Below are 12,032 nucleotides of genomic sequence, written 5' to 3' on the forward strand. Positions count from 1 at the left end.
CTGTGCCCTCCCAGCCGTGCCTCACCTGGGCACATGTGGGGCTGTGCACAGCCCTCTCCTGCCCTCTGCTGCCCCGGCCCCGCCTGGAGCGCGGCAGCCCCGCTGGATGTGTGTGTGGGGGGAAGGGGGTCACACAGACGGAAATTACTTGTTGAAACAAACGGATAACCCGGTGCTCAAGTAAAAGAAACATTTATCTTGGTTTATACTAAAAAACCTTTTAAAGACTGTGGTAAAAACACAGAGCATTCAAACCTTGAGGTGCTCAGCTCACCTCTCACACTGCTACAGCACAAGCACCACCATTACTGGGCACTCGGTCCCCACCTGTCTCCTCTCTGTCACACCGCTGTTATTTGCTTCATTGGCACAGAGGCACCAAGCCCAATATCTGAGGTTATCACACTTCTCAGAGTGGGATCATTTCTATTTCAAACCCCAGGAACTGTCAGTGAGCAACATCCCTGAGCTCTCTGCGTGTCCCAGCTGTGCAAAACGACAGCAGAGAATAGATTCAACCATGTCAGCCCTGGGAAGAGGCTGTTCCCTCACCTCTGAGATCTGTTTTGACTGAAACTTGTGTTTGTGAAGTCAGCCTCACAGGGTCTCCAAAGAGTATTATGCAATTAGCTTGAAAAAGCTACAGGCTCATTAAACCAGAGCATACTGACCCAGGTGTGAGGAAAGACTCTATAAACCTCAATTTCCTCAATCACATACCACTTCTGCCCAACTCCTTTCTTCCCCAATAAGGGTAATTAAATGGAATCCACACACATTTTATTGGGACACCTCTGGGACTCGACAGAAAATCTCCCATTTATCGCACCCTGTCTGTGAGTTAACAGGAATATAGCTCTGAAAAGGCAGAGGAGGACTAATCAAGGAGGATGGCTTTTCTTTTCCCCTGAGGTTCCACATCTTTTTTCATATTGGGCCACCTCCTATCCGGCTCTGGAATTTAAGGCTGGCAGTTCCCAGGAGTGTTTCAGACCCCAGTAGCTGATGGACACCTCAGCTTGGCACTCAGTGTGATTTACTGGGAGTGGGCAAGAGTGAGCCTGGATAGTAAAATCTGAAAGTCGATTTGGAACTGCAAGAACTGAGTCACACACAAGTTTGCCTCCTCATACCCAGAAACCCCATCCTCCTCCAGCTGTTCTCACCAAAGCCACTTCCCTCTCTGCTGCTGCTCTCAGGCTCCCACGGTGAGGAGGAGTCACAGTGAGGAGACCGAAAGCAGCAGCAGGAGCCGCGGCAGCAAATGAGCCCCCAGCCAGGTGAGGTGACAAGAGGTGACAAGAAGTGTGAGCTTTACCTCACTGCAAGCTTTTGGGGAAGCTGCTCAGAACAAGAGTCATGAGGGGTTCTTTCATCTGTATGTTTTGCCCAGCCTGCTGCCTTCTTGCACACTATTTCATCACAGATCTGCTTCCACTACCAATGGAGAAAGAACACCCAGAAATTCAGCAAAAGGGAGGGGAGAGGTGGGAAGACAAGGAAAGCCACGTTGTTCCAGCTGCCAGCACTTCCCAACTCAGTTCCAGTATGACCAGTGCTAAGGCAGCAATTCCTCTGCAGGGCATTCTTCCCTTTCCAAAGCACTTCAAAGGAGACTGACTGCCACAGCTCAGCAAAGTGTGAATTCCTGCTCATAACTGCATGTGATGTTATGCAAAAAATAAACACCATTTTTCACATACAGGACTATGACAGTCATCCAGCACTGCTTTTATCTGCCTAAAGTCTAAACGAGTCACCCACATCCCCTCTCACTTCAGAAGAGGTGGGCAGCCTTCTCGAGCAAGGCCTTACCCTGCCCTGCAGACACTGCAGATTGCATGGGATAAACGTCTGGAAGCACAGGCAGGAATGGGATCTGTAGCTGCCTCTAGGAACCTCCTCACCAGAGAATGGCTGTGGAGGACCAGCAAGATTTGGCCATTATTATCAGCAGCTACCACATCTGGAAACCACCAGCAGGTTGAAGCAGACTGCATCCCACAGAGTGCACCTGAGACCCACACCAACATGCTCCTCTCCTGATTTTTATTTCTTTAATTATTATTTCTCAGGATTTTGCATGTGAACAGTTACATTATTTCACCTCTACTGTTATATCATACCCTTGGCAGACCTTTCATAAGGAAAGGGAACAACAACTCAACTCCCTTTACAGATCATCAAAGACAACACAGCTGACTGAATGCCCAAACTTGTCAAGGAGGAAAAATTACTGAAGACTAGTGAACTCCTGGGAAGGTTTTAATTTCTAAATAAATCACTCCCCATATGTCTCAGCTTTCACAGCAACGTGCCATGTTTAATTATATCCACTTCTACTCCAATGAAGGTTTGCAAGGTTTAACTTGTTAACTTTTGAACACCAGTCTGAAGATGGAAGATTAATATGCAATAGTGTTGCTGACAAGTGTAATAAGCCCACAGTTTGTGGTTAGAAAACACTTTCAGTCCAAGAAAAGAGAATTGCATATCTTGGGTTGATGATGGAAAGCTCTGCAGGGTAAAAGCTAACGGTGCACCCAAAGGAGTCTGATGCAAGGTCCTAAAGAGAAGGAAACATCAACAGTCCCTGCCAGCAACCAAAGCAAAGCAGATTTTGTTGGGTAACTGATATCTGCAGGTGAAGCAGATCTGTTCAGTGACAGAAAATGTGCCACTTTTAAGGCTGCAGGAGCCTTAAAATTCCCTACCACCAACCTTAGTTTATACAAAGAATACAAAGGGCTCTGAGGCTCCTGCTTCCAAAGGGTTATCTCCTCCCAGCTGACGGACCCGTAGCTCAAGAAAACAGATCCCCAATGAATAATGACTTGCCTCTTATGTGAGAGGAATGGAGTCATAACTCAGAGCTGACCATGGTGTGTTTATGCAGAGCCATGCTGAGGTCAGGATTTATTTCATATCATGGCAGAAACAGCTTATTAGTCACCAGCACTTCATTCTTGGACAGCACAAAGTGATAATTCCCATAACTTACCAGCTTTGTTTTTCAGGATCATTAATTAAACCCTGAAACTCCCCAAGATAAATGACAGCAGAAATTCCTTCATGAACAAGGAAGAAGACAAATTGACTTTGTGTGTTCTTTATTGCTGACATAACTCCACAATATATTGCAATATCCTGTACCTGGATCTACGTGGAATCGCTCCAGGAGCCTGAAGACCAGCTTGCTGAGTGTTCTGTGGTTAAATTTTTCTGGTTTGTATCTGGACAGGCCTTGATATGGTCTGTAACAACATCAGAAATACATACCTGTGGCATCACCTAAAGGATGTTTCCCAAATAGCAGATATTTAACAGCAGAGGGATTGGGGTTTGCTGGTGTTGGTAATGACAAGCTACAGCAAAAAGCCAACAGTATAACCACACAAATTTCAGTCAATGACTGAAGCAAGTCTAGAAGTTCATTTTAAAGAAAGTGAGCAATTCCTTCTCATCTCTTTTTCAGAGCTAAGACTGCAAGTATTGCAGCTACACTGTGACTCTGTGCTGCTGGGTCTGTGACTGGCAGGAGTTACTCTAGTGAGAGGCAAGTCAGAAATTAAAGCACACACCACAATTTGACGAGCACATGAAGGTTAACCACTTGCATCTCTTGTTTTTCTGCCACTTCATCACAGTATTATCTTCCTGCCAAACCTGTACAACCGATACTGAAACTCACCCTTGTCTGCAGCAGAGCACAAGAGGCTGATTGCTCCAGCCTCCCTTTGATACTGCTCTGTTACAGGGATGTGCTGCACAGGTTTCATTGCACTCCTGCTCCTGGCAGGAACGGAGCATCTGTCAAGAGCAACAATTCCTCTGTCCTGTGGGCCAGGGCGTCTGAGAAGGCTCTGGCAAAGACACCAGAAATTCCTCTTTCTCAGCTCAAAGTCAATCTTTTGCACTGCCTTACACTGAGACACGACTGCAGACAGACAACCAGGGAACACACTGTGCTCTGGCAGCACCTTGGCCCGGCTGTGCAGAAAGGCAACAAGTGTTTCTACCTTGTGACGTCTCTGATGTTGACACCAGGTTCACACCACGAGTCCAGGATCTGCAGGAGCTTGCTCTGGAGCTCAGGATATTCTCCCACATAATCTTCCACCACATTGGCTTTATCCTGGAGCAGCAGTGGGATGCACATCTAGGAGAAGAAATGACCTCTGATCCCCACGGAGGCCACAGAAGGCACGGAGAGGGTCCATGACTAAATCCTGGCAGAGGACTGTCCCATTCCCTGCATCCCAGGCACAGTGAGCAAGTCCCAACCCCCTCCTCAGCCCACCAGTGCTGCCTATGAGGGTGCTCTGACGTTTTAACAAATATCAGCAAAGCTTCAATGCAGCAAAAGCACTGACCTCCATCCCAGTGCTGTACACAGCAAGGATTTGTTGTAACAGAGGCTGCAGCCAGAACAACAGGGCAGGAGGCTGGAATGGGGTCTAACGAAATACATTCTGTGCCTAACCTGGATGTAAAGGTACATCATCAATGCAAAGGTACTTCTGGGGAATGAAGTAAAGCCTCAAGTGAAAGGCAGCATGATGGATGTCCTGCTGAACAAAAGGTGGATCTGATGACAGAGGAGCCTGCAGAGGAAATGACTCACCTTCTCCACATCTTGATCTGGCTGTAATTTCAGCTTAATACTCAGTATGGCTGCCTAGAAATTATAAATAAAAAAAGTTGTGTATTTAGAAGAACCCCACAGTGGATAAATGGACTATTATACACATTTTTAATGTGTTAATTATTTCTGTTACGTTGTCAAGCACAAATCCTGCAAAGATTTGGTCACAGACATTCCACTTCCAAATGTACAAGAACACTCCTGGCAGAGCTGCATATCGTGATTAGCAACATCTCCTGGAGCAAAAATTAAAGATCACGTTGTCAGGCAGAAAGAGAGAAAGTGAAGCACTTGGATAAAACCAGCTGAGATGGCTACGGTAAAAAACACCTGACCCAGCACACCTTTCTGAGACTCTGAAGTTCTGTAAAATAGTTGGATTTTGTGAAAGCAACTCAAGATTTAGAACACCCTGAAATCAAGAGGTTTCAGTTTTCCCAGTTCCTGTGTTGCTCCACACCCCTGACAGCACCAAGGTTCACCAGAGGCAGCAAGATGGGAAGAACTGTATTTCTCCCTTTTGTGGGATTTCCAAATCTTTCATAAGCCAAGACCTACCACATTCACAAATTGCCTCCAAATCAGGATCTTCTGCAGCAAGGAACCTGCTGGGCTGAACTGCAGGAACTCAGGCTCAGGAGAGCTGGTTCAGCCGCTGCCTGTCCCACCCCAGCTGGGGATTACAGGAATGGAGGAAGCTCTAACTGTGCATTGCTTGGGAGGCACAGACACCAACTAGGATTCACAGTAGTTAATACTGTCTAATTTCTGAAGCGTGTAAGAACACTTGGATCTCAAATACAGAATAAGCACATAGTGGGTTGCTTTAATATAGTGCATTGTGCCAGTGACTGGAGTAATAAGGGCAAGGAGCCTTTGAGCACCTCTGTGTCAGCGCTGAACAGGCAACAGGGGAATGAGGAGGTTTTACACAAGTGTCTTTCTAACTGCTTTGCAAAGTTAGGCTGTATTTTTCAGAATGGTTCTCAGCAGTATTGAAAACACTAACCCTGCCATAGCACTACATGGAACCCACCGAGTTCACAAATGCCTGTGTACTCAAATGTGGATAAAACCAGTGTGGTAGGGCTTGGAGGAAAAGCTCTTCCACAGATTTCTCTGCTCTCTGTGATGGATTTTGAGAGAAACATCAGGAAAATTATGCATTTGTCAAAATATTTGCATTTTAGAACTGTGTTATTTGTTAGAATGTAGAATCATAGAATGGTTCAGTTCCAACCCCCCCGCTGTGAGCAGGGACATCTTCATCTGGATCAGAGTGCTCAGAGCCTCCATCCAGCCTGACCTGGAATTTTTCCAGGAATGGAATATCCACAGCTTCTCTGGGCAACCTGTGCCAGTGTACCACCACCCTAATTGTGAAAAAATCCCTTATATCTAATCTAAATCTCCCCTCTATTAGTTTAAAACCATCACCCCTTGTCCTACCACTGCAGGCTCTGCTAAAATGTTTGTCCCCATCTTTCTTATAGGCCCCCTAATATGTAAGGAAATGTAATGCAGGAACAGATGTGCCTTTCCCCAAGGAAACACAACCCCCACCACTACACATCACATGCCTGAAAACTTTCTAGAAAGATTTAACCAAAAAAGTACCCCAAGGGGGGGCAGGACACACCTTGAAATTCATTTTCTGTGATCTCTCCCAGCATTTGAGTGACACCTGAACTCAGCCCATCGCTGGCAGCACATGTTCTGCAGAGCCAGCCAAGCCCCACAGACACCTCAGCTCATCTGAGCCTTGCTCACAGCAGAAGCCATGGATTATGTTACTTTCTGGGGAATTCATGCCTGTGTTTCATCCACTGCACCACAGACTGAGTGTGCAAAAGCAGAGAACCAATGCACATTATGGAAGTTCAGCTGTTAAATCCTTCTGTCCCAGTTAGCAGCTGGAAAACATTAGTTTTTTATGTTTGGTTTGGGTTTGGTTTTGGGGGGCCTTAGGGGGGGTTTGGTTTTTTGAACACTGAAAGTCCAGGCTTCATCCCCAAAAGAGAAATCAAGAGAGGAGCTTTAAGTGACAAAAGCAGAAACCACCATTAATGCAGAGACTGCTACAAACAGGTACTGGACAGAAAGGTACATGAGCATCATTCAGCCCAACTAAACCTCAGCCAAATCTCTTACTCCAGATTATTCCACCTCTTAGAAGCCAATAACTCCTCTGCTCCACAAGCATCAAGGTCCTTTTCTCTCAAATTATCAGCTTAACATCCCAAAGTTCAAACCAAGTGATTATTCTCCACTGGTAGACAAGTTGAAGGGTGCTACTTCTGGTCTGGACCTGAAGAAGGGGCTTGGGACTCCAAAGCTTTGGCAGCTGATTTTGTTTTCCCCCAGCTCCTCAGTTTGCTGAATTAAAGGAAATCATTAAAAAAAAAAAGACCTGTAGCTCTCCAAACCTTGTTTCACCATTTGATCTCATGAGTGCCTTTACTGTACCGTTAGCTTAAACCTGCAACATCCAGCGGTTCCCTAATGGCTTTTTAATGTTCAGATTAACCTAATTGCAGCCCTGTTATCTAAACGGCAGAGCTTTATCTCCAGCTCTGTTAACTGTACAGATGACTTAATCAGATGAACATGCACAGTGTCAGGTTGGGTTTTCCTCTTTTCCTGGTTGGATATTCCACCCTGTACCAAAGGGTGTAGATGTAGGTGTAGATGTTCATTTGTCCAGAGCATGGAGAGCCCTCACCTTCCCACCCCAGGGCTGGCAGACCCAGCTCCACCACGCCGGGGCTGGAGGACAGAGGAACTTCAAGCAGATTCATAGAATCCTTAAGGTTGGAAAAGACCTTTAAGTTTACCAAGTCTAACCTCAACCCAGCACCGCCACCATGTTCACCACTAAACCATGTCCCCAAGTGCCACATCCATATGTTCTTTGAACAGTTCCAGGGATGGCGAATCCACCACTGCTCTGGCAGCTGTTCCAAAGCTTTGCGTGAGCTGGTTTTTAACGGCAATTTAACATCCTCCAGCTCAAGATGGTGATGGAGCAGCCACCCCAGTTGTGCTGCTGGCAGAACCTTCCCTCAGCAGGGAACACCAGCAGCCTTGTCCACGCTTGGAACTGAACGTGGAAGAAGCAGCATGACCTGGGCCCCTGGAACAAGCACCAGGCTGGATCGCAGGGTGCAGTTACACGGGCTGGCGGCCGAGCAGGGAGGACAAGAGAGATAACATCAGCGTGTTTACAATGGGAATAGCAAGAGAAGAGATATGAGTAACTGTAATAAAGATGAAAGTGCTTGGCAGCTGTGTCTGTGGTCTCAACTTCGAGCTATTTTAAGATTTTGTTTTGTTATTATCGTGTTTTGAATTGTTTCACTCCACAAACAAGTTTTGTGTAAAACGACCCTATTTTTAACAGTCTGTTTATAGCTGATAAGATCTCCAGCAAAGCAACACCTCATTCGCAGACTCATTTTGTAGTTAGAAAACAAACACTTCAATGAGGCTGTAACTGAACGGGTGAGAATCCCCCTCCCCACCCAGAACCAGCATTCCCCACCTGCAGGGCTGCACTCCCAGGCTGGGCTGGAAGGTGAGCCAGGGGAGCTGGAAGGTGGCAATCCCATTCATCCAAGTGTAGATCCTCAGGCTGGATCAGTGGGGCAACACAAATCCTGAGTAGCAGGTACCCCCCTCCCCACTTCACCAGCTGACCATTAAGAGGAAAAAATCGAGTTAGGATGCAGGAACGTGGGGAAGCTCTGGGAATGCTGAGATACTGGCAGCTTATCAGGGTCTACTCACACCCTCAAACTCCAAAGAGAACATGTTATTGTCGGGGCTGGTGGTACAAGGAGCCTTTTCACAAAAATACATTTCATACACAGAGTTTCTAGCATGTAATCTAATAACAGCAATAATTAGCATTATTGCTGCACCTAACAATATTCAACCTGTACTAAAACCCCAGGTGATAACAAACGTGGGGAAGGCTGATCCCTCTCTTGCCTTGAACCCCCAAGTGTACACAGGAGAGCTGCATGATGAGCCACTGCTTAGTACAGGAGAAAAGCTGATGGCCCATTACCTCATCCAAATCCTGTCAAAGCTCCTGAGTCTTCTCATCCTCAGGGAGCTTTGGGTCATTCTTTCACTTAATGATGGTGAAAGCAAAAATCCTATTTGGACATTTTGCAACAGTTTAGTCTCCCAAGGACAGACACCTAAAATGTAGCAGAGGGCTGGCTGAGGCTGGGGGACATCCAAAGCTACATTGAATCCTACCTAAACCGTGTGTAGGTGCATTGACCAAAGGATGGGGGAAGTTTCCCAAGCTTGACATGTCGAGGCCCAGCCACGAGCACCAGACCACTCCTCCTGTCACGCGATTGCAACACCAAGAGCATGGGAAAGTGGGGAGTGTTTGGAGGTGAGTGCACGGCCCAGAGCACCCTGCACCAACAGCTGATCCTCTCGGCTTGTTTTGAATGCAATTGGCTCTGTCTCATCTAAAAATGACTATTCTTTCCATGTACAGCATGAGGTGCAGGAAGCCACACAAGATCTTATCTGCAAGGGCATGTGCACTTGGGTGGTGTCTACACTGACAATTTTCCCACAGTGGGGTTCACATCAGAAGAATAACCTCTTCAGTAGAACTGCTTGGAGTGGTGATGCACGACAGATACCAGTGAGTGGTTTCTGATGACTCCTGTGTTACTTAGCTCTGCTTGCAAGCTGGGACAGCACAAGGGTAAATAAGTCTGTGCCTGACTTAGTGCACTATTTCTGAACCAAAGGCAAACGAATTTCTAAAAACCCATAGAATAAACCAAACAACAGAACCAGACTTTGCAGAGGAGGATCCAACGTCACCTCCAGGAAAATCACAGTGATCAAAGCTTGGATAATGGCAGAAATAACTGAGTAAAAGGCACATCAGGTATTAATCATTGGGCACATCTGGTTTGTGTTTTGGAATCACTCATTTCAAACTTGTGGCTCATCAGCTTTGCTGGAGTTCTGAGTGCATCCCTGCACAGTGTATGACATCAGGTTCCATGGTTGATTGCTTCCTGCTCAAAGGGCACTCGACACACACAGCTGGCTGAGGAGGTCTGCAGAAACGAGGAAAACACAAGATTTCTCAGGTCTACTCTCAAGGGACTATGAAGGAGTGGGACCATCTACATGAAGCAGTGACAGGTTACTCCTAGCTAAAGGATTTGAGGTGGAGAAGTAAAAGTCAAGGTTGAAATATGCCTGTGCACAGGTGAGGGGAGGAGGCAACTGAGACCAACGCTTCTATGATTTGTCTTCCTCAGGTCACTCAGCAGTTTTAAATGGGGTTTAACTGGTCAGTGCCCCCTCGAGCACTCCTTTGGAGCACTGCCCAAGGCTCCTGTGGGCTCAGGCCACCCACCTTCCCAGATCCACACTCTCTGCACGGCTGGATCTGCTGCTCATCCTCCTGGCTTCTCCCAGAGCCCAGAGATGCTGGCAGGAGGAGCAGAACACTACCATCTCATTTACCATCTCCCAGCATCGTTCAAGCTCCTTCCCCGCCATTCCCCAGGCAGAGGCCAAGAGCAGAGCCGCTCCCAAAGCTGCAGGGTCGGGAGCAGGTGGCAGTGGCCCGTGCATGGCCTGTGGGTTTGGCTCCCTCTGCTCTGGAGGGGCATCATCTGGCAGGAAACGTGCCAGTAAAGCTGTCCTTGAGCAGCAGAGCAACTTAATAGGAAAAAACGGTTGAGACTAACATCATCATCTTTATGTGAGAAACAATTGCTGTAACATTTTCCTTGGTTTTCCTATCCATTATAATTCTTACTTTAAAAGAAACAAGGAAAGTCAAATGCACATGCTTTAAAACACAGCAAAAATTGAACGAGCCTTTGTATAATTAAGGTGGTGAATGGAGGGAAGCAGCAGTATCAGAGACCTTTCCCTGGCCTGAGAACAGCTCAAAAAAAGTCAGAGTGAAGGAATCCAGAATCTGATCAATGCTAACACTGATCTCTACTGACAGATCTGCAAAGATACATTGTGTGCACTCCAGCACTATGTATGAAGTAGGACTACAAACACCAACATCCCTAACTTGGTGTTCAAAGCATCATAGCACTGAAAGTGAAGGTCATGGTGGGGATTGAACTGGTCATTGTTACACCTTTGATTATTTGTGCTCCTTTAAGTTTAACTCTGGTCAACCATCCTTTCTATTACACCTGCAGGAGTATGCATTGCTGACAAAAACTTGAAATTCTGTGTCTAAACAGCTTTTTCTCTGGGTACTCCAACATATTTTATGGCAAATTTTAACTACTGAACTCTAATAGATAACCCATATTATCTTAATTGAAAGAGCAAACATTAATCAAATTTCACATATGGAATGATCCTTCCTTATATGTAGAAATTAATGGATGAAACATTAGCAAAGAAAATATACTCTACTTTTGAAAACAGAGAAATCTGAATGGACAGCAACTGAAAAGCCTGTTAAAAACAAAATGCTACCAGCTTCATCCAATATTCTTGTTTAAGAAGCAAAGTGATGAAGGAGAGAGAAATGCTGCGAATCACCGACACAGAGAGGCTGGAGTGGGAGGTCTCTCAGGCCCAAGAATATTTCTGGTTGTCAGAGGCTAAAAAGATTATTTATTGTTTCCTTCCTAAACCCAGCTCCACTGCCACCTGTTCAGAATTTACTATAAAGCTGTTAAACAAGACGAGAACTTTGATGCTGACTGTGAAAACAAGTTTCACTGTATCTGACCCGAGCAGCACTCACTGCTGATCCAGAAGCAAAGGAATTTGATTTTTTTCTTTAAGCACAGCTATCTTTTTACCTTTATAAGCTGTTTAAAAAAATGTAAATAAAATAACTCAGTGGACAATAGAGGGCATTCATCCCCCAGAAAGACAGCCGCCACCCTTAGACATGAAATATCGCAGCACATTAAGTCATGAGACCCCGCTAATCAAAGCTGACAGGGCCCTGAATGTGATTTCTGCTGAGACTTAGCGATATCATGGGGCACTGAAGCATGCACAGCCTGCCAGACTGCCCCTGTTCATGTGACAATGGCTTTTATTCCCCAAAGGGGCCTGCGAGTGACAAGAGTCTCCTTTGTCTCTGGGCTCCCGAATTCGCAGTGCAAGAGAGGTTCATTCAACCAGCCCCAGACACTCTTTGAAAGGCTGAAGTGTAACATAAGATGACCATGAAACACTAGCTTGCCTTCTGCCTACCCCTCATTCTTCTCCAGCACAGCCTGGCCTATTCAGGGCCTCTCGCAGCCCCGCTCGCGCTGCATTACCCCCGGTCTGCTGAATCCCCGCATTGTCCCGGCCCCGCACCCAGAGCCCTTCCCACACCACATCTCCCAGCACCCAGAGCCCT

General features: G+C 46.3%; 1 protein-coding gene across 6 annotated transcripts in view; it reads right to left on the reverse strand.

Moving 5' to 3' along the window:
* The window catches only part of EXD3 (exonuclease 3'-5' domain containing 3), a 288,298-nt gene that overhangs the window by 178,553 nt on the left and 97,713 nt on the right, over positions 1-12,032 (reverse strand). For all 6 annotated transcript variants that reach the window (XM_027703343.1, XM_027703341.1, XM_027703340.1 and 3 more), the window contains 3 exons: positions 4,625-4,678; positions 4,020-4,159; positions 3,154-3,254 (listed from right to left, as the gene is read on the reverse strand). In XM_027703343.1, coding sequence (XP_027559144.1) covers positions 3,154-3,254; positions 4,020-4,159 — 241 coding nt within the window. In that variant the 5' untranslated portion in view covers positions 4,625-4,678. The remainder of the gene's footprint in view (positions 1-3,153; positions 3,255-4,019; positions 4,160-4,624; positions 4,679-12,032) is intronic.

This window comes from Neopelma chrysocephalum, unplaced genomic scaffold (assembly GCF_003984885.1).
Source record: "Neopelma chrysocephalum unplaced genomic scaffold, ASM398488v2 Primary Assembly neopelma1_226, whole genome shotgun sequence".
NCBI classification, from domain to species: Eukaryota; Metazoa; Chordata; class Aves; order Passeriformes; family Pipridae; genus Neopelma; species Neopelma chrysocephalum.